This window comes from Liolophura sinensis, chromosome 1 (assembly GCF_032854445.1).
Source record: "Liolophura sinensis isolate JHLJ2023 chromosome 1, CUHK_Ljap_v2, whole genome shotgun sequence".
Classification (NCBI taxonomy): Eukaryota; Metazoa; Mollusca; class Polyplacophora; order Chitonida; family Chitonidae; genus Liolophura; species Liolophura sinensis.
Genome location: NC_088295.1, coordinates 21,486,737 through 21,510,477, shown reverse-complemented (window position 1 = coordinate 21,510,477; position 23,741 = coordinate 21,486,737). Strand labels below are relative to the sequence as shown.

The 23,741-nt window shown below is 37.5% G+C and overlaps 1 protein-coding gene across 1 annotated transcript in view; it reads left to right on the top strand.

Annotated features, from left to right (window-relative positions):
* The window catches only part of LOC135466841 (phosphatidylinositol 3,4,5-trisphosphate 3-phosphatase and dual-specificity protein phosphatase PTEN-like), a 33,450-nt gene that overhangs the window by 4,802 nt on the left and 4,907 nt on the right, over positions 1-23,741 (top strand). The window contains exons 2-7 of the mRNA XM_064744577.1: positions 18,687-18,771; positions 19,234-19,278; positions 20,297-20,471; positions 20,950-21,057; positions 21,955-22,090; positions 22,583-22,749. Coding sequence (XP_064600647.1) covers positions 18,687-18,771; positions 19,234-19,278; positions 20,297-20,471; positions 20,950-21,057; positions 21,955-22,090; positions 22,583-22,749 — 716 coding nt within the window. The remainder of the gene's footprint in view (positions 1-18,686; positions 18,772-19,233; positions 19,279-20,296; positions 20,472-20,949; positions 21,058-21,954; positions 22,091-22,582; positions 22,750-23,741) is intronic.

Sequence of the window (23,741 nt, the reverse complement as noted above, 5' to 3'; positions counted from 1 at the left end):
AAAACATGAGCCATTTTCTAGTTACAAGTATCTTTTTCTCCAGGATTTAACACTCAACTGAGGAGGTTCAGTAAGACATGGTTTCGACACAAGCTTGATCCTTCAGTTAGCGTTGTAAAGAATTGGAATAATTGTAAGATTGAGCAAGGCCCGTGTTGTCACTTTTACTGACGCTCTTTGGACATGGCCTAAAAAGGAATGGAGGCAACATGTCGTAGGAAAATGCTGACTTTTATGCTACAAGAGTTTTATGATCAGAATTTTTCTTTTTTGAACATGAATAAGATGTGGATGCGTCACTTCCAAACAGAAACAAAAAAGAATTGCATTCTCATAAGTGGAAACACCCAGGTTTTCAAATTCCACTGTCAACGTGCTGATATCACCACTGGTTACTGTTTTCTGGGAGACATAACCAGGGCTTACAATACTTATTTCCTAAAGCAAAAATAAGACAATTGTTAGTGAAAATTTTACAAGAAAGGAAAATGCTCACTTTTACATGCCCACAGTGACCAACACTGGTGGCTGTCTTGCAGAATATTTCATTTATCACATTTCATCTCGATAAAAGAATAACCTGCTGGTTTGTACATCAGATTATGTCTTTGATGTTATGTTGAGTTTTCTTTATAACTGTTTGACAAGTGTTTGTAATATATTTGGAAGGTAATGTATTGAAAACTAAATGCAAAATTTTCTGAAACTTGTCATTTACGGGTTCCCTAGATCACAGTTTTTTTAATCACCTTTGGCAATGGTTGGAGCAGATTTTACATTTCAGACTTATTATTACATGTACATGAATATGGATAGCTTTCCATTAGTGCAGCGTTATGTTATAAATAAATTATGTAATAATTGATAATGATCATTCTGTTTCAACTAAGATATGTGTATTACTTTGTCCAGCCTCTCTTCATGAGATGAAGAAGGCACAGGGAAATCGTGTGTGATATTAAGTACTTTAGTGATAGCTAGTGTATACATCGGTTGAAGAATCGGTCTTTGCACATGTGACATGTTGTATTTCCTTGTTTTACTGTATATTTACGGTACTTCATATGTAGGTTTGTTTTTCAATAGTTTGAAACACCTTTCCAAGATCATTTAGATAGTACTTTCAGAATCGCTCGAAATCTTTAACCTGTAGGCAACGGCAAAATTTCAGGTCATTTACCCTATCGATGTCAAGACTTACTGCTATGAGGAAGAGCTAGCTAGCCTGCATTGTACAGACAAGTGCAGTGCATGTATCAGTATAGTCAGTAATGTTTTTAAACATTTTATTTGGGCTTTAATAGTCTTATTTAGCCTTCAGACACTATATACAGTACTAAATAAGTGATTAGATGGCTAATGTTGGGATATATTGGTAAATGTTGAAGGAATGTGTATAATTTTACACCAAAATCTACATGTACATCTAGTTGGAAAATGACTAAGGAACAAATGCATCTTGGCATGAGTATTACAGGTTAACTTCTGAGCACATTGACCTTGGCTGCTACTGAGCATATGGTGTGCATGGAGGTTATAATCGCACCAGTGAAATTAACATAACAACATGTAAGGTACCTATTCAGTAAAGGTACCCTGCTCAGAAATAAATCACAAGTTTGCCTGATAGCTTCTATCACTGACAGAGCCGAAGACAAACCAGATGCAGTGAGTTAAGTGGGAAGACCCAGGAGATACTGTAGGTTGCAGAGTGCTCCATAATTGCTGGGGACCAGATAACTTCCAGATGTGACAGGGGGACATGTGTGTGTGTTTCTGTCTTCAGGCCTCTCATCTTAAACACTTGTGCACTGGTCATTAGGCACACAAACACACTATATGCTGGCCCTTGTACTTTTCAGTCATCTAAGCTGAAAAATAAAGGGGAATTACCGGTACTGTTTGATCTTTGAGGATTGAACTGATAAGAAATTCGCTTCAGAAAAGTATCAGTAACCTATGTACATTGTGTAAGAGATTAATGAATCTTTCTTAGTCATTTGGTCTGAATAGCTTACATGTAGGTGGATATCTAATCCTCCTTTGACGTCTAGAAAGGTGTCACACACCTTTTTTTCCCACCTGTGTTAGAGTGGGATGTAGTTCAGTGGTAAGGTGCCTGGCGTCTAGCCAAGACACATTAATGAACCATTGAAGGCAGTCGACGCAAAATCAGTTTATTAAAGGGGAACAGGAGTGCGTTGCCATTTCTAGACATTTACCATGTGATGCCTTGGGTTATCTAAATTTTGTGAGACCTGCAGTAGGTTATGTGCACCCTAGAAAATATTCATACCTACACTACCATGAGGCATTAGAGGCTTGGCTACAAGCCTGATCATTGGACAATAAATTACTACATCTCTCCCACTTTCACTGTTGAATCAAAGATGGCCTTTGGGTGCTTTCCACTGTTTTACAAACACCGCTTGCCTCTCTTTAGTATAGCTTAAAACATTGATCTAATATTAAAATAAATAGATACAATCTTTCAGCATGTACCTGCTTGTTATAATATTGTACATTCAGTTACCTTTTATATTCGCGTTGGCTTGTTTTACAATGTCATGTACATGTATATATTCATTCACACAGATAAAGAGGAGATGACCGCTTCAGTGGCCAAATAGTTGGGTGACCCATGTTCAAACATGGATCAGGTCATACTAAAGACTTTAAAAATGGTACTTTTTGCTGCTCTAAGAGGGTACAGCACGGAAACCGGACTGGTTGTCCCAGTGTCGGGATAATGTGACTTGGTGGGGTGTCATGTCTGGTATGATACTTCAGAGGCAGTAGCACTTCGGCAGCATGGACTCGCCCTGCCATACAAAGACCCAGTTTATGTACATTCAATGACTGAATCCTGATCGTCCTCTCACTGAAACATTGTTACGTACGACGTGAAACATCAAGCATTCATTCAGTCTAAGTGGGATCAAGCTCGGATGCAGTCATACCAAAAACTTTTACAATGGTGCTTGTTGCTGTCTTGTTTGGCACTCAGCATTGAGAGATTAGAGAAAGGAAACTGGACTGGTTGGTGTGACTGGGTGGGTGTCATGTTTGGTGTCTATGGCGTGATACTTCAGTGACAGCAACACTTCGGCAGCATGGACACAGTATATATACACACAACTAATGACTCCTTGTTGTCATATGAAATATATAAGTATGATGTAAAACCCCAGGCATACATACATACATACATAAATAAAGAGGAGATAAAGGTCTTGGCTATACATGATAGGTTTCATGTAAGAACAAATAAATCTTTTATAAGGATTGGCATATTACTATGAACATGTGGAAACTAGAACCATATCAGTGATAAGAGTGCATTATTGTGGATGTTTAAACTCAGCTGTGGACAGTGGTACAGTTGAAAAGAGCTGAAATTATTAAAATGCAGCATAAATACTAAGTGGATCAAAATGAGTTAAGTCTGATTGGCTTATTGGTTTCTTGCAGATTAGCCTACAGCCATCAGAAAGCAAGAAGACACCCAGCTGCAAGTTTTTTAGAAGAGATCCAATCAGCATTCACTGGCATTATTTGTATGTAATTGTTGTATTATGAACATCATGAAATTGATGGTTTCATTACCAGATTGTCAGCCGAATATCAGGCAAATGTGAATGTGCCACCAAATATAAGGGAGGAACCTCCATGGGTATTAGCAGGCCAGCATGGCGCAATGACCCAGGAGCCTCCCACCAATGCAGTCGCTGTGAATTCAAGTCCAGCTCATGCTGGCTTCCTCTCTGGCCATATGTGGGTAAGTCTGGAAGCAGCCTGCAGGTGGTCGTGGGTTTCCCCCAGGCCCTGCCCAGTTTCCTCTCGCCATAATGCTGGCAGCCACGTATAAGTGAAATATTCCTGAGTACACAGTAAAACACCAATCAAATAAATAAATCAATCAAATTATAAGGTTAGGCAGGATTGAAACTTTTTGGTTCAAAATATCCACTAGTGAAGTTTATCACCAGCTGGATTGGAAGGTTCTTTTTAGCAAGTCCAGAGACTAAACATACCTTACTATCCAGTCAAAAGGATATCATATTGTGGGATTTACTTACATTGTATAGAAAGATGGTTATATAAAGCTAAATTTATTCTTTGCTATTATCTTGGTAATGATGATGGGGTGAAAGGTCAGCCCCATTATTGAATGTGTGTATAAAATTTGAAAAGGGTGAGAAAGACATGATACCCCTAGCAAGTGTGTAGTACTGGACTGTTGGAGTAACACAATATTAAACACCCATGGCAAACAAGCAGAACACATCATGTGTCACAGGATTTGTCTTGCTTCCCTTTATATGGTCCCTGTGTGACAGAGCATACTGATCATAAATACTTAGCACCCTTTGAATTATATTGTCTTTTTGTCTGTAAATTTTAACTTGGGCTATAATCCAAGTTAATCTCCTCCTGTTTTATCCTTCTAGAGGTTAAGCATCCCTGAACCAATAGCCACATGTGGAGCCCTTGGGTTGCCTGGGAGCCTGGATCAAGCTCTGAGAACAGCTGAGGTCTTCTTAGATCTGTGTCAGGCACATGTTAGAAATGGCGGAATTCCTGTAATATTTGGGCCATGCTGAAAATACTCACTCAATATGTTAGCCACATGCTAAAGCTTTTGATGTCTGTTGAGATATATGGGCAGATGTATGTAGATTTCTCTCAGGGATGATTATTGTTTGGGAAACTTACACTTCTCTGTTGACTGGGTTACTTTCGATCGGATACTGCAGTTCCTCACAGCCAAGTATCAATATATGAGTACTCTGTGTGACATTGTCTTGTAGCCAAGTTGAAGGATTTCACATTTCCAGCCAGATACCTCATTGTAGGTATAAGGGAAGTCCTCTGCTAGGAGAACAGCTGTGTTAATACCACAGGGCTGTGGGGAAGTCTCCAGACAGAGGCCAGTTGTGCACACATGGTCATGCAGGGCCTAATGAACATGTGTGCTGAGCTTTTCACCTATATACATGTCTGAGTGTCCCAACTGGGTGGCCTTTTTCTCTCATTAATTTGTCAACTACCATGTGTAGTGCCTTATCACTTCCTAAAGGCTACACGTAGGCCATGCAACAGAAAGTTTGAGATATATTGGCCCAGCATAAATCCTAGGCTAGGATAAAGGTTATCCCCTCAGCTAATACCTGCAATTGCTTAATGAATAAATCACATGATTATGTGCAAATTGCCCTTTCCTTCCTCAAGAAATACTATGTAGTTAGCGACTTACTGAGATTTAAAACGTAACTTGTTGTGGGATATCACCAGAAGCCACTGTCCTCTGCATGTCAATTTAACATTAAAGAACCTGGGAAATTTTCAAAATATTACATTTACATCAGAGAAATGTTGAGTTTTTGAGGTTTTTAGCTTACTTTTGCCATGACAGGATGATGTGTTGTTGAAGGTTTCAACAAAGTGTCTTGGCATTCTCTCTTGAGCCTCCATTCCAGGCTGAAAGATGAAAATTTGGCTACAAATTAAACAAAGTATAAGTGTGAGACACTCACATTTAGGAGTACTGAATGGTGCTCATAGCTTCATATGCTTAGTTAGCACAATTCTAGTCCTAGCCTTGACTGTAAAGGCTAGCCCTAGAATTGTAGTAATGGTTAGTGTACTTTGAAACAACAAATGTTGTTGAAGTTGTTGGTCATAATTGCAAAATATGTATGGTGCAATGTGTTATACTGTGATACATGTATATATATTTATTTTTCCAGTACATGTACTACCTTACTTCCACTTACTAATACTTACTAAAATTTGTCAGGGGATTTAGGGATATACTATATCAAATGGGAATTATCTGTTGAGTTTTGAGCACGTTTTCAATGCGTAAAAGCTACGTGTATGTACATGTTGTGCTTTAACTTCTTCTATTAGAACAAAGGCTCGCAGTTATAGAATTTACTTTCCTGTGTTCTTCTTAACTAGCAACGCAATGATTGTTGTCCCACTCATTACTGTATAAATTACATCAAGGTATGAACAGCCTGAATCTGTGTGTGAGCTACCTAGATCAGACGTTAACCACGTAGGACAAGATCATGTGCATCCATTTTGCTTGAGGGGACACTTCCCCTAAACTGTAGTGTGGTTATGATGTCAGACTCCCACAATAGTTACCCAGGTGTATGTGAGTACCTGAAGCAACTAGGTTATCATGGGGAATAGAGCTCTCACTGACCTGATTACTCTTCATTGACCCACTTTCCTCTTCTCGTGCTAATTAACCTAGTGTGATTATGCAAACTTTATTACTTTTGGGGCAAAGGTTATTCTTTGTGTTACCATAACAAGGAGCTGCATGAACGTTAAAGATTAAGCTTCAAATATCTTTATCACTGATGTGCTGTCTTAATTTGCAACAATGCTGTAGATGTGAAATGAGCTTGATGTACATGTAGTAATGGTGTGTATGTGGTCTCTCTCATCACTAATATCCTGACACTGGTCTGGTTTGTTCTGCTATAGTTTTCAAGAAATTTATTTATAAAAATAAGTATAACCTGTATACTTGTGCATGCATAATGACATATACTTACATGCAATCCCAACACGGTCATGATCTGATGATCACAGGTTTTATTGTACATATTGTAGATTTTTTTTTTTGAAGGAGAAGTCATTACATGGAGGAAAAGAAGACTGTATTGTTGGCTTTGGAACAATTTACTCTGGTGACCAAACAGGGCTTCCCCTTGTCATTTGTCACACTGACTGTTCGCCATTGAGTTATGTGAAAGTATCGATCTGGCTCTCTCATATAACAGCTGGGAGATTGTGTCTAGGGCAAGGTGGTTTAATAGACTTGATAGTTTGACATTTGGCATCACAGAGCTGTTTGCTGTAGGATGTGTGTCAGTGGGGCAGCACTGGCTGAACAGGGCACACACAGAGCTGTGTAAGTGATCTAACCCTAACCTACTTCCTAGTTAGCCCATAATTAGATCTGAACATGCAGTGGCATACATGTGTTTGAGCATGAGCGCTCCCATCCTGTCTGTAGGCATGCAGTACAGGTGAGGCTCTGGACCCATGTCAGATCTCACTACTTCACATGCAGCCTCAATACCAGCCCAGGATTATCTGAGCACTGAATAATAAGTTACTGGCCAGCACTCTCAAACGATCTTTCCTCTCTTCTCTATGTACATGTACCATTTTTCATTTATGACTCATTTTTCAGTCTGCCTTTAGTCATTAATGGAGAACACCTGAATGTACAATTTACTTGTGAAGGATAGATTTTCACTTCAGTGAATTTAAAAGCATTGCAATTCATGTTTGTGAATGACTCATATGAATGAATAAAAGTATGTACTGTTTTATGTTTTTCACATCAATAGTTCATCGTTCATGTACGATCTTTTAACTGACATGTTCCGTTTATTTTCTCATGGTTAATTTTGAAAGTACATGTAGGACTGGATGGTTACAATTTGAACACTTAAGGATAACACCATTTCAGTGGCAGTTTGTCATTAGAGGGCATATAATAGCCTCTACATATATATTATACTGATAATATTCAGACATATTGTCTCAATATTGAATGTTGTACATTCTACTGCTGGCTGTTCTGGCTGCTAATTTCAGTGGTATAGAATTAGCACATGAAATCTTTGGATCAGACTTTTCACATACAGCACAACGTACATATATCTATATTTGAAGGACCTAAAACTTTAGTTTGGAAACACAGCTTGCAGGAGTGTGTACATGCAGATGTTACTACCTTTCCAGGAGTATGATATTCAAATTAATAAATGAAATATACGTTCAACACTATGAAACATTTTTGGTTGTCCATCATGATATTAATGAGGGGGTTGTTAAAGGAGATCCCCAAAGCCTATTCCTTACATACGATATTTATGCTATGTTAGGCGATAGAATGCATTTTAAAATAATGTAATATTTACCAGTTTCATTTAAGAAACCCGTTAAAGTTTGTCTATCTGCCTATCTATTTGGGCATGGAGCTCTGGCCGGGTGGCGTCATGCCATGAATCTCTACAATGAGACGTCCTATTCCATGGAATGATGGTTGTACCAGTTGAGATAGTAGAAGATAAAGTTTTGTAGCCAAGTTTAGCGATAGCAGTTGCGACACAAGTAGCCATGCAGTCATGCCAGTGGATTGTGTGTGGCACTTACGTGAGTAGATGCAGTGGGTTGCTCAAGACCTATGAAAGTAGCAGTCAGGCTTAAATTTTTTTGCATGGAAACAATGATTGGTAACTATTAGAAATGCCAGTTAAATGTTGTTTAGCTTCCCGTCACTGGCTTCAAACTCTGACATACAGTTGGGTCTCGCACACATAGCCTGCAGAACTGGTGCGAATTGAGCTGGTGGGTGGTGGCATGCCTGTACTCCTCCTAACCTTAGGGTAAGGCGCCTAGCAGCTCCCTACTGTTGGTGTCACAGCCTGTTGTTTCAAACAAGCAACTAACAACTTCCAGGAGTGAAAATCTGGAATTTCTTTTTGTTCAGCCTCATTTTGGGATAATCTTCATCCTGCAGTATTTATTTGTTGTAGGCCTATACCTGGTTGAATTAGCAAATTTCATAGGACTACGATCCATTCAAGTCCTCCATAATCGAACGGTGCTTTTGATGAGATCTGGTCCATATTTTCTTAATTTGTGGCCTTTTTAGGCCATTACTAAAACTTTACAGTGTCCTGTGTTGTGCATTGCATTCGCAAGGCACACATGGACATGGAATGATCTCGAAATTAGTTGTAAAAGTATAGTGATTGTATCCTGTGATTTGTGTTGTGTGCCTGCAGGGTATGTCTGCCGTGACATCACAAGGTCATGGGTAGCTCGATCATGGTGGAGTAGATTTTGTGATGCTTTTGACGGTTTAAATGACTGCAGTCGATTGAGGGGATGTGAAATTATCTATCTGCAGTCTGGTAGGTCCAGAACATGGATCTACTTTAAACACAACTTCCCTTTCTAGTATCATGTTAAAGTTAAAAATTGTTTTAGCTATGACATTGTTTTCAGTTATAAACTGTATTTGTGCAAGGTTTAATAGAGGTGTTATTGGGCTCTGAGGTTGCATGTGTGTTGTATTCATTCAATGATAAATACATGTATATACATTCAAATTTCTTTGACTCAAATATAGAATATATATAGATAATATGTCTTTTCAGTCTAGTTGCACATTCATGTACAGTTACATGTAATTTTTGTCTGAAGCTGAACCATTCAAATATTGAATTTTTCCAGAATAAAAAGCATTTTCTAGGTTACCCATCTTCATCTATTTCTTAAAATATACTATACTGTTAATAGGAATATAAAATATTTAGGAATAGCTTGCGAAGTATTTGCCACACAGGTCAACATTGCTGACAGCTTATAGATGTAGCTAACATTGCTTACAACAGTGCATGGTGTGGAGCTTTCCACATGGTTGAACATCACCTGTCCAGGTTTTAAGCTGTCATACAATGCTGACAAATTACCCTGTCAGGTAATCTTTGAATTAGTTGGGGGTAAATCAAATTTTGTTTTAAAACAGTTAACTCCTTTGTGTTTGGTAAATTGAACATCACGCTGCCTTCCATTGTCCATAACTGTTTTGTCATTAAAACGAAATTTATAAAAAAAGAAAAGATTCCCATACAGCTTCAGTTTAGAGGTCAGTCTTTGTGATATTCCCCTGGTTTCATTTTGCAAACTGTTACTTTTTGAAACCATTTTGGAATTAAAACGATACTTTCCCTGTCCATAATGTTAAGTACCATATAAGATTAGGTATAATAATATTGTGAACATATCATCGTGCACTCTATCTTTTACAACCCGATCTGACCTGATTACATGTCGTAAACCAACTTTTTACCTCTGATGTTCATTAATGCAGTATCAACATGCACACTTTAATCAATGGTATTGGATGCAGTGCCAGAAAGTGATTTATTATTGTATAGAATCACACTTTTATTGTGACATATCACAATGAAACATCATGGGGATGTTCCACTCAACAGGAAATATGGGAATGATAAGTAACACATGACAGTCAATGATCTTTTTAAATCGCTTGTAAAAGCTATGGGCGTAGCTTATGTCACACCCTGAGCGTCAGCGTAGACATCAGCATCTGCATCCCCAAAATAAACAGGAAATCAAAGTTACATAAAAAATGTTAGTGGTCTGGTGGTATCTTAAAAAGTTCTGCATGTATTGAGCTCGGTTTTTTCACACACAGAACACAATAATATGAGTTGGATGATCCATCGCTGATTTGCTGTGTGCATATTAAATACCTTAAATTACACAATTTATAACAAAGTCTTTTGTATATCCACGTTGAGCAAATTGTTAAGGGTGGTGTCTTAAATAGTACTGCATGTGTTGAGCTCAGGTTTTTGCAGACTTGTAGAGCACAATAACACAGAGGAATATTCCATCTTTGATTCACTGTGAATCTGAATTCACAGCTTTAGTACTTTCTGTAATAAGCTGAAGTTAATGCATTCATGTGTCTCCTACAGCGAGATATTTGATAGCATGGCTACTAAATTGAAGCTTGTTTCCAAAATAGATATATGAATTGGTCAAAGACGAAAATTTGGTGGGGGGGGGGGGGAACGTGAAGAAAACAGTATGATTAGATAGCTATGCTCTAGTGAGAAGTGGTAAAAGTTTTCTTTTTCCTCTATTCAGTAACATTCTAAGAATGCTTTTACTCAAAAGTTTGCTTTGATGTCCAATGGAATAAACTACATGCATTTTGAACATTTAGGAAGTGGGGGTTTTCAATCTCATTTTTTTTTCAGAACTTCTGCATCTTCAAATCTGAAGAGTTTAATCAATTCAACATTTGCACATTTGTTGTTTTTTTTCAGTTGGACATATGTACATGTTTTTGGGGCAAACGTCAGTATCCTCAGGTTGCCAAACCAAGCCTCATCCTGAAAATAATTACAGTGTATAAATTGTAATAATTTAATACTCAGAAATGTTGAACAATTCAGGTAAGTGTTGTCTTGAGTTTCACTTACCTACAGTAAATGCTATAAATCATGGTACCAGTTGATGAAGATAAGCTGGCAGACATTCATGTAAAATGACTCCACGACATTCATCCAAGAAGTGGATACATCATGATGTGTTGTTTTTGAATTACGTTTTTGATTACATGATGTGAATAATGATTTAGTTGTAATATGTTGTGTTAAACAATTTCTTTCTTTCAGCCAGACTTGTGTTCTTTGTACTGCTCTGTAATTAGTGCTCTACCTACTGTCACAAATGAGTTTTGTGGAATTTTTGTTGTTACAAAATATGTTATCATATTGAATCAAAACTTCAGAATGACTAGTTACAGATCGAGTTCAATAATTCCACTGTTTTGTTCATTTTCAATGAAAATATGTCGGTTTTGTCTTGTTCGGAGGTTCCTTTTGTGGAGAAAACAGTTGGATATTCTGACAGGACAAATTACAGGTCCAGTTTGAGATTTGGGCAATTTCATTCATTTTTTGTCTAATTAGAGTGGTTTTATTCTGTTGTGGACTGTTACTCTTAAGGCAGTACTGTCAGAATGCTTGCTCTCACATTCATACAGAGGTAATGAATTGATTATGATTATTGCTTTAAGACATCTACATTTCATTCTAACCAATTCCTTTGACAAATTTGAGTTTTTCTTATGTTTCTCTTATCATTTTGATATTCTTTCCTGCATAGAATCACGACTTAGAGAGTCGTCAGAAAAACTTGATGCTTACATTGCATACATACAGGTTTCCATATTGTGTGTAAAATTGCATTATTCCAGGAAGTATGTTTGAAAGTGAAAGAAAACTAAAATAAGAAGTAAGGTCCTATCGTTCAAAACTATGTGTAAAAATAGTTTTATTTACTTTTTCAGATTTTTTTTTTAGAGAGTGTTGAAAGGCATTCAAATATTTGAATACTATGGTGGGCTTTATGAGCCATGCTGACAGTGTCTAGGAACTCTGACATCACGTCACCTTTTTTCCTGATGTTCACTAGAAGGAAGTAATTTTGGGAACATTTATTTCAGTAATCTTTTACTCATAGGTAAAAAGAGTTGTTCCAACATTTGGTGTCATGATAAGAGTTGTAAAAGCTTCCTGTGACGTCTGAGTTCCTAAACTTCGATAGTATGATCCATAAAGCCCACCTTAGAATTCAGATGTTTTTAACGGTTTTAACTCTGTTCACAAAAATTTTAAAAAGTCAGTGCGCAGCATGATGATCCAGGAGTCTCTCACCAATGCGGTCGTTTTGAGTTCAAGCTCAGCTCATGCTGGCTTGCTCTCCGACCGTATGTGGGAAGGTCTGCCAGCAACCTGCGGATGGTCGTGGGTTCCCCCCGGGCTGTGCCCGGTTTCCTCCCACCTTAATGCTGGTCGACGTAGTATAAGTGAAATATTCTTGAGTATGGTGTAAAACACCAATCAAATAAATAAATAAATAAAAAGTCAGTGAAAGTACATTCATGCATAGTTTTTAAGTGGTCTTTTTAGTGATGCCTACTTCAGATTTTAGCCTTTGAGAATCATCATTGCATATGAACAATAAAAAGATGTTATAATAATGCTATAGATGTTATAAGAAATATAAATAGTCTGAAAATATTATTGATATTTATGAACAGAGGTTTTTAATGAAGTCCTAAGACTAAACAGGTCATTGCTACATGTATGCGCACATTATTTCTGGGAGCCTGGAAAATCAATGTTAAATAATTCTTCATTATTTGCATGTTTTAATGTATTTTTTTTAAATGGACATAGTTTGTTATTCTTGTAATGCTTTTTTTAATTGGACATATACATATTTTGTTATTCTTCAATGTTTTTTTTTTGCGAATATGGGCATGTACTTGTTCTTAAAATTGATTTCGTATACAGTTACAAAGTAGAAACTGTGTATTAAGTACTTGTAAATCTTCCTATCAGAACACATTCCAATCATGTCATTAATGAAGGCGTAAGTGTTTAGTAAATGCAAATTATTTATTTCTTTATTTGATGGGTGTTTTACGCTAATCAGATTCACTCGCAAGAAGGTGGCCAGCATTATGTTTGGAGCAAACCAGGCAGAGCCTAGGAGGGACCCATGGCCATCCATAGGTTGCTAGCAGATCTTTCCATTTAGTACAAGAATGATGAGAGGAAACCAGTATGAGCTGGAATTGAGCTCACAGCTCACAACGATCTCATTGGTGTAAAAGTTATTATTGCTATGTATAACTTGTTGTTTATTGCAGTTGTTTGTTTTGCTCAATAATCTCTGCAGTACAATTGCAGTTATATTAGTCAGTGTGGTAAATACTATGATACAGTTGCATGTTGAATGTAAGCTTGTATTTTGGGCAGCTACCTTTGTTATTAACTCGTAATTATATCAGTGCCATGTGTTTTGCCTTCATGGGTTACATACACTGTATGAAACCTCAGAATGCATATTATAATGATTCAGTCCTTGTAATACCATGAACTGAAATGGTTTCTTGCATCAGCCAGTGTAAGTTACTTCGCTATTGTAGATTGCCCCATCTGGAGTTTTGCTGTACTTTTTTCCAAGTATTTAGTTTTTTTTACAGGTGATGAAAGATGATTAGTGTTTAGGCCTGCAGCTATCAGACATTTGCTATAATGATCAACACCAAACTTCCTGCAGAAAAAATCTGGCTTACTTCAGCTAGAGGGTTGTGACCTTTACTGTTGGTCAGAGCTGAGGCAGAGTGCTGGCCCAGAGGCCAAAGGGTCAAGACAATTATGATCATGTTTTCTGGCATACATTAGTCAAGGTGACAGATACATGCTTGGTGTGACCCAGCAGAGCAAATGCAAACACCCACTACAAGTTACATGTATGTCTTCTTACATGTGTACAATTGAACAGACAACTGCTGTAAGGGTTGTGTCAAGTGATTATCCTACCATACATATTATTGCAATTTTGTGTTCAATTTGTCATATATAAACCAGTTGCATATTTTATCACTGGTGATTTCAGTGTAGTATGACCATGTAGTCTCTACTGTAATTTATATGCGGCTAATAATACACACCTGTACAAGTTAGTGATTTGGGCACACAACCTCACTGGTCAAGAGCCTGATAGTGCCAGTAAGCCAGTGCTTTAGCCATGTGAGCCAGCAAGGCATCTATAAAATGTTTTAAGCCTTTTTTGGTTGTAGTTGGTGATTATGTCCTATCCTATAATTTTTTCGTTGATGATACCAGCAAGAAGTATTGAAACTGTTCAGGGCTACTTACATAAAGGTGCAGTCTAAAGATTATGAGGTAGATTTAATTCTGTTATTGGTAAATGGCTTGTGGATTTCTGGATGAACTTATCAATCTACTTTGCGAGTCATAGTTTAGTGATACTTTTAGGTAGGCACACAGATACAAAGATACTACATACATTCTGCTTATGACGTGTCCAGACTCTCTTATAAAAGTGCATGAGGAGAACACGCCTTCCACAAATGAAATTTGTATTTGGCAAATAGAGCTTTATTGTTAGACAACTCATAAATGCCTATTGATAGCGAGAGTGTGTTTTGTTAGCGTATTTCCTGTGTATCTTGTTAAGCCTTTACAGCCTTTGACGATCTAGGAAATAGAATTTACACCTGGCATGGAAACCAAAGCAGGCAGTGGTTTATGAACAGGAAATTTCCTGGTATAGTTGTACAGTGTATCTGTGATTTTTTAAGCACTCTGATAGCCTTGGTTGTGAAAGGTATTGGCTGGGTGGGTTCATTAATCGCAGCCTTGTCCCCTATCCAGTATATGCTAGCCAGGAAAGCAACATCTAGCTTAACATTGCATGGCTGTAGGATATGAGTGCTAACACCTGAGTCAAAGCGCTTTGTCCTGCATCTATAAATTAACCTTTTTTTGCTTGTAGTGTATACTAGTACTTCTTGCATCAGGTCCAGTTCACTCCTGCATGTACCTTCAAATCTCAAATGAATAGACTAATTTCATAATGACGTTATTATGCAACATATAAAATAGAGTGATGGGTTACAAGTTTGGTAGATTCCCTATCATAATGCTGATTGCTGTCATGTAACTAAAACATTTCTGAGTATGGTGTAAAACAAAAACATATAAATACATAAATAAAACAAGTTAGGTAGGAGTTGATTACTCAGAGAGCATGTTTAACAAGTTAAAAACATGCATCCAGTTAAGATGAATATTTAAGGACTTTGAGAATTTATTTGGTGTTATTGTTGAAATATTTCCACAATGCATGCATAGTTAATAATGGTCATTACCCACATTTCTCTAGTCTTCTAGTCCTTTTGACTGAAATGTTTTGCACTAACCGTGGGACAGACAATATTGAAGGTAGCAATTTTGTGTCACATTTTTTACAAGGTGCTGTTGCAATTTCTGCCTTGGACAGGGAAATGCTTTTCCTGCTTTCAGTGTTTTGTGAGCCTTCATTTGTCACAATAGTCTGGTGGTTTCGGTAATCTGACATTTGTTGACAACCACTTTTGTTCTATCAAGATGGTGTGCATGTTTGCACTTCATACATGGTTTTAGGGTTCCCAGAATGATATTTATGTGATCAGTCATGTAAATGATAACTGGAGATATGCACCACTTCAAAGAGCTTATCTGGTTGAGTTTGCAACATAAATATTGACCTAAAAATACATAAAAAGTAAACGCAGAGTATGGTTTTAAAGAATACAGAAACGTGATTATTGAGCCATATTTTATATTTCTACATAACCGCTATATTTTATGCAAATTGTTTATTGATGGTTGGAAATATTCAGAAATTATGTCACCAATAAAACATACTAGGAATGCATAACCAATTAAGGGGCCCCCCATTCCCCCCCCCCCTTCCCTCCCACCATCACCAAACAAAGATATTTTGACAGCTATCACTATTGAAGCCCCCACAGCAGGCTACTTAATATCTGGTCTGACCATAGTGGCCTCAGGAAAACTGTAGTTGGAAGCAATTTTTACGCCTCCAGAAGAAAGCTAATAAACTGTTTTGCAGCTTTATATTGTTAGGCCACATCATATACTAAGTGTTAAGAAATAAAAACCAAGTGTATCCTTTAAACTTAATATAAAGTAAGTGAAAATTTACAATTTCAAAAATTCGTGGGAAGGTCTGCCAACAACCTGCAGATGGTCGTGGGTTTCCCCCGGGCTTTGTCCGATTTCAACCCACCATAATACTGGCCGCCGTCATATAGGTGAAATATTCTTTAGTACAGCGTAAAACACCAATGAAATAAGTAATTACAATTGTGTATATATATATATATATATATATATATATATATATATATTCTTTAATGCAACATATCTGTAACTTGTGCATTTACTCAGTAAATGGAAATACTTGTAGGTAAATGTGTACCAACTGATCATAGGAAACTGTGAAATGAATAATATATGATGTCAAAATGGATGGACAATTGTTCAACATGTTGAGTAAAAAGCATAGTATTGGTGGTTACTTTTGACATCGTGTGAAGAGACTTGGTTTAGCAGATTGTGTTCTCCTTAACATGTAATTTGAGAATGTTCCATATTGTGTCTCAATAGACTAGAAGCCACCGCATGATTATGTATTTTGTGAGATGACTGTTAACTATCATAGCTGGTCAGGTATGTGGCTCTATGGAACTGACTCACTATGAACATGGGGGCAGTGTCACTGGAGTGTAAATAAGTGGATAACCCAACTCAGTCATGCATGTTGTCACATAATTATTACTAGTATTTATGGGCATATAATTGATTGTTAAGGATAATGTTAATTTTGTGGTTCTCCATGCTTGAGTGAGATCTTCATTGTGTGTCTTGGATTGTTCCTTAAAATGTAAGGACACTTCACAGCCTGCTTGTAATAACCTGCATAAAGTTGTATGTATTCTGTAGCACATTGGCATCTGTATACTAAAGAATTGTCACAGTGAGTATGGTATGTCTCACTGAAAGAATGGCACCCCCAGACAGTGTGATCATATCTGTTGTAATGTCTCTAAGGTTTCAGTGTTTCATAAAACCTTGGCCATTGTCCTTGATCTAGGCCTGTTGTAAATACCTATGATTGATAAAGTCTGGAAGATTGGTTGTTATATCTCAGGTGTTGTACTACCGGGTGTGGTGCACTTTCAAACTAAGCAGTAGAACTTTGGAAAGTAGTAAAAAGGAGAGAAAAATGCTCTTCATTGTCCTTGGCCGTGCTCAGAGTGCGTCAGTGGCATTTTAGGTTTAAATGACGAAGAGGATCATACTCTGCCAGATTGTCTACAAACTTATTGAAATGGCACAGGGATTGTATTACAGCCTTGTCTTTGTCCCTTGGGCTGAATAGCTCTATTGATTTGCTGAAAGCTAAGATTGCACAATCTAGGGCTAGAGGTCATCCTTAAAATCACCTGGTTTGTGGTTACTGTGACAACGACCCGCTGACCTATATCCTCAGGTCTATTTTTAGAGCTGGGCTGAGTCGGGGGATTAGATACATGTACTTATACCATGGGGCAATACAACCATAAGACTTCTTCCCCTGTATCCACTTATTACATGTACATGTGGGGAAAATGCAAGTGTCATGCTATTTAATATGAGGGAATACAAAGCCTAATCTTATTGTGAATTAAAGCTTGTGTTGAAGCATTACTCTCCACATTGTTGCCCCTTATTGCAACCGCAACATTGTCATTTGATCATCTGTATTCAGCTTCATAGTTTAATCATGTGTATATCCATATATGTGGAGATATACTGTATAGATAACTTGAGAAGAATCAAAGTTGTGTTAGATGAATGTATAAATTTAATACATCATGGGGATGAAGCTGAAATCTATGGTATACATGTACATGTATGTTGCATTCTTTTAATACAACCATGCTTGACATAATGTACGTTTATATGTGCACCTGTACAAGGACATAGACTATAATTCTAATGAAATATCCTTGAGAACGATGTAAAATACCAGTCAAATCAAATGAATAAATATAATTCTGAGTGGTTTTAAAGGTCTGGGTTTGTGAAACACCCACATGGATACAGTGGTGTTTCAAAGCTGTGAGTTTTGACACTGGTTTTCTCTTTTCTTATAAAGGTCATGATTTCAGGACTCAGGCTTAGAAATTTGTGTGTATAGGCCTCAAAATAAAAAAAAGAATAACAATAAAAAAGTCAACATCTGCTAAACTATCCATCAGCCTTGCTGGGCCACATATATGATAATAACAGTACATCTGCAGGTTACCTTTCACATGCACTATTTCAAACCTACTATTTTGTGGGAAATGTGAGGGGAAAAAATGGTGTAACCAAGATTCCACCTGCATATTGTAGCCACCTTATCCATAACTTTCGGGATTATGGTGTAGATCTTCCTCAGATATGTAACAGCAACCAGGAAGGCTGTTATTTTTTTTAGTTCGTTACATTCTTCAGCTTTAAGGACAGTTAAATTAATAAATGTATACCATTTGGAAATAGTAAACTGCCTTTCACACATAATCACACATTACATTTATTTGGCTAAGTGACCAAAGTAAAATTGTCTTGAGAAGAATGTTTGAAATGATTTGTTCAAGGATGTAGATATGCTTACCTTAACCCAGTTGACAGACATTTACCCCAATATAATAGCAATGGGCTTCCCTGCGGACAAATTGGAAGGTGTCTACAGGAACAACATTGACAGTGTGGTCAGGTAATGTTCATGGAAGATTGAATAATATATTATTGCACCGGTATATGCATGTTCTTGGATAGGTAATTTGTCACTATGATGATAAACAGTCATAGTGAGAGATTTACCCAGTGATGCTGGACCTCTTATAAGTGAAAAATTGTTAAACAGTTTTATAAATGAAAATTTACAGATTCAGGCCCCCAGATCACGAAGCAATCATAGACTGAAGTCAAAATTTTAGTCACTAAATTTGGTATGCTCCTTCCATTATTTTAGCTGAAATTTTCAGACATACCAATTTTAAAGTGATTTGAAATTTTACTGAAGTCTAAGATATCGGGATATCGGGACTTGGCTTTTTACATAAATGGTCCATTTATCCTATAATCTTTTCCATGCATGTTTTTATAGTGTTTTTTTTTGTTCTTTTTTTTTTTGTTTACTCATTTATGTGCTTAGTGTGACATTTTATTTTTTCAGATTCCTAGATACAAAGCACAAGGACCATTACAAAGTGTACAATCTGTAAGTAACACTTTTGTTAGATTCTGATCTGATTAAATAGATATTATTCATATAAGCCATAGGTCCTGAAATTTAGGCTGATATTATTTCGTATCAGCCAAAGGCCTTGGATTAATTTGCAGGCTCTGATAGGTAAGAGGGAAGATTGGAAATGGCAGATTCTCTGATAAATGAAGTGCCATTTAGAAATGTTAAGAGAAGGAAGAAAAAGCAATTATGTGTTAGGTCAGCTGGATTCATACATGTGTGTTTCACTGAATTGGGGTGTGTGCTCATGGTACATTTGATTGTCCAGGTGTTTGTGGCTGAGGTGATTAGTGTGCGGCGCGGTGCAATGACCATGATCCTCTCACAAATGCGGTCCATCACAATTAAGTGGGAACGTCTTTCAGCTACCTGTGAATGGTCATTGGTTTCCCCTGGGCTCTGCCCAGTTTCCTCCCACCATGATGTTGAGCACCGTCGTATAAGTGAAATATTCTTTATATATATTCTTAAATATGTAAGTGAGTATGGCGTAAAACACCAGTCAAATAAATAAATACATGTGATTGAAGCCGCATTGGCTTCAAAGTCAGAAGACCTGATCAAACCCAGGCCGGGTCATGCCAGAAACTTGCTGCCTCACTTGGTGCTCAGCACTGAGAGGTTAGGGCAAGGATACAGGACTTCGTGGTGTTTTCATGGACTCGCCCTGCCACAAGAAGAAACAGCCTATGTGCACACATCAAATGACTCATATGACTGAAAAATTGTTAAGTATCCCATAAAACCCCAAGCTTGCATATAGATATACATAGATATAGCTGTTTGCTTTCCATGGGCATAAACTCACCATTGAAGACATTGTTGTCAATACTGACTACACTTACTCATGTCTGTTGGGAGAAAAGTGATCTACGGTGTTTGTATTGAATAGGTGTCTTATGAAATTTGTTCAAGTTTTGAACATGTAAGTGTTCATTAAAAATGTTGTGATCTTGGTGATTTGGATTACATTTAAATTTTTGTCAATCAGGTGCTCTGAAAGAAATTATGACACCTCCAAGTTTCACCGTCGCGTTGCTACATTTCCCTTTGATGACCATAATCCACCTTGCTTGGAACTGATCAAACCATTTTGTGAAGACCTGGACGAGTGGTTAAGGAAAGATGAGAGGAATGTGGCAGCCATACACTGCAAGGCAGGCAAGGTAAGGTGTCTTGGTTAGTGCGAGTCCTGTCAGCTGTTCATCCAGGCACTGCAACACAACACCTTGGCTGTAATTGCAGTCCCCTCTAGAAGCTTTGTAATGCCCCTGTTATAGTGGTTATGTGATTAGCCGGGGAATGAGAGTGGCCTATGCAACAATTCAGGCTGGATATATGCAGTCGGCATGCCTGCCTGTAATGCAAAACACACCTCCGTGCCACAGCTGACTGACCATAAACCTAATCAGAATATTTGACCTACTTCCTATGGCAAGTTGACCTGGCTGATTTCTGTGTCTGCTGAAGGTTATCTCCCTTGGCTGATAGTTACACTACCTTCTGATAACCATTGTTGTTTCATACTCAAAATCTAGTTCAAATGCTCCCATAATATGTTTCACTACAAAGTTTTTGAAGGACTCTGGAAACTTAGGCTTAATGACTTTGGGCATAAAACATGAAAAATTTAAAATTTTGTAGGGTCGGACGGGGGTTATGATCTGTGCCTATATGCTACACCGGTGTAAATTCCATGACCCAGATGCGGCTTTGGAGTACTACGGCAAAACAAGAACAAGAGATAAAAAGGTAACTCACTTTGATGTCTGAAGTCTCAGTGGAAGAGGTAGGTAGGTAAATGTCCTACCATAATGCTGGTCGCAGTCGTATAAGTGAAATATTCTTGAGTACGAGCATGAAAGTGTGGTTAATGTGCTAGCTTTTCAACTGCTAGGTTACCCAAGGTGTGGGTTTAATACCATTCTCTTCACCAGGGAATGTTCAACATTGCCTTTCCCAGGCTGCTTCCATTGTTCTGAGGGCTTTGGCGACAAGAAGTGGCCAACTGGACTTTTTTGTGTCATCTTGCATGAAGTTGACTGGAGACCGTTATCCGTTCACCATAAGGTCACAGCTGAGAAAAATTGCCATTAAGTCTTCAAGGATTGCTGGTTCTCTCATTGCACTGGGTTCCTCCACTCCTATAACTGGCTGCCATCATAAGAGTGTAAAATTCTTAATGGCGGACTCAGAAGCAAACTGTATAAAAAGTTCAAATCGCAGTAGAACACTTCATTTTCTTCTGTGAAGTTGCAGTGCTTGTATACTACAGAAGTGTTTATTGAGCGCACATACACCAATAATGCTGACAGGTTTGTTACAGGCGAGATGGAGTTTTACAAGTTCCACATTGCAGTCAAATAGATAAATGAATGAACCTTACTGCTGTCACATTTATGTATTGAGTTTAACCAATTAAGTCAGTAACAAGCATCTGATAGTGCCATAGCTTGAGGTGCATCCAAATACTAAATGTCATTTAACCTTTTTAGCGATCCTTTTGTTACCATGTTTTGTTACATTGTGTTTTATGTAGTATTTCTGTGTAATTTACATAATGCAGTAATAGTGTATCTAAAGTTAAAATAATATTTCCTGTATTGATACATATACATAATTATTGCAGTTTTATTGGTTATATTGCAGGGTGTGACAATACCAAGCCAAAGGCGATATGTACAGTACTATGGTCATCTACTCAAACACAAACTCACTTACCATCCTGTGGCATTATTATTGAAAAGGATCAAGTTTGAAACAATTCCTAGATATAATAGTATTGGTAAGTAACTACAGCTTGTATTTATGCATTTTCAGGTGTGGATGCTACTGATACATGTATGCGTGGTTGAGGATAGCCTGGACTTAGTTATCTGGCTGCTCAGGTCATTTTAGCAGAATGATAAAGGAGAAATTTACGCATGTAAAACTCTAGGAGAATTGAAAAGATGATGGATTCAAAATCTTGAATCAACCATAATTACCTTAAATTACCTCTCAGATGGAGAGCTGCACATGGACCCAGCAGGTAGTTATATCGGCTACTTATAGACTAGATCTATAAAATGAAACTGGTTAAAGATTCACCAGATTTACAGGAGACACCACTCTTGAAGAGGGAATTTTCAAAATTCTCCACTTCCATTGTTCTTGGGTTCTTGGTGCCAATAAGATTCAACAACTCTCTCATAGTCTTGTGTGAAGTTTGCGGGTAACCAGTTAGTGTAATGGACAGTTTACCTAATGATTCATTTTATTCCACTGTTTGTTTCAGCTGTATATTTTGTGGTATACCAGTTCAAGGTGAAGATTTACACGTCCCCAATATTTGAGAGTCCTCGGAGAGGGGAATCCAACATGTACCTAGATGTGCCTCAACCTCTCCCTGTTTGTGGGGACATCAAAATAGACTTTTATAACAAACCCAAAATGATGAAAAAGGTGAGTTAACCAGAAAAGCTCATGTTATGGGAAATGGTGAGTGACTGCACAGAGCTCAGGAAAGGCTGCATTAAAGAAGAAATATGCAACTCAGGAAACCATCCATGTCTCGAGAAAACAATGTGAATTCAAAGTTAATCATGTACTGTGCTGTGAAGTGGCCAAATTCCAGGCTGTGCAAGGCAACTCTGTACAAATATTTTTGGTTATTTGGGATGAGGTCATTAGGTGAAAATTGAGTTCCAAAAATAAATATATACGATTGTTTTATCATGCCAAAATCTAATTCCTGTACAAGATTGGGGTTCTTCTCACCAGTTTTGGAATGATCTTCAGATCCTTTATTGAAAGGACAGCAAAGTACAAGAGAAACATCAGTGTGTTTATGATTACTGTAATTCTTCAACCATTTCAGATGTTTGCAATGTGTTTGTTCAAGCATATTCTGAAAGCATTATTCTGTGTTGACTGATAAAATCATACTTTTTGTGAAGTCCTGAAACGGGCCAGTCCAACCAATTCAGTTTTGTCTCCAAAATCAATTAAAAACTGTATAAATTGCACTTCTATATGTGAAATGGTTGAGGAATTATGATATTTGGAAAAACTGATGTGTCCAGTTTAGCTTGGCCAGTGACGTGGAGTTTCTTTGCACAATTTTACCTTGATTGGTAAAATCAAGCTGGGATGACAATCCTTTCCAGATAATTCTTTTGGAATCATTCTGGTTTTCCAATCATTCACTTGGAGCTCATTACTTGTCACTAGCAACTAGCAAGCAGTTTTTATATGCCCATTGTAATTGATGGGTTGTGCTATAGTATCATGTTGTTTTGTCTGTTTGTCAGTCTGGCATAGACAACTACAATGTTTTATATCTACATGACAATTCCTCTCAGAAGGTTTGAATGTGAGGTACATATATCAACCATTGGCCCTGAAGCCTACTGAAAATAGATCCTGAAGGGCATATTTTGAGACACGGAAATCTT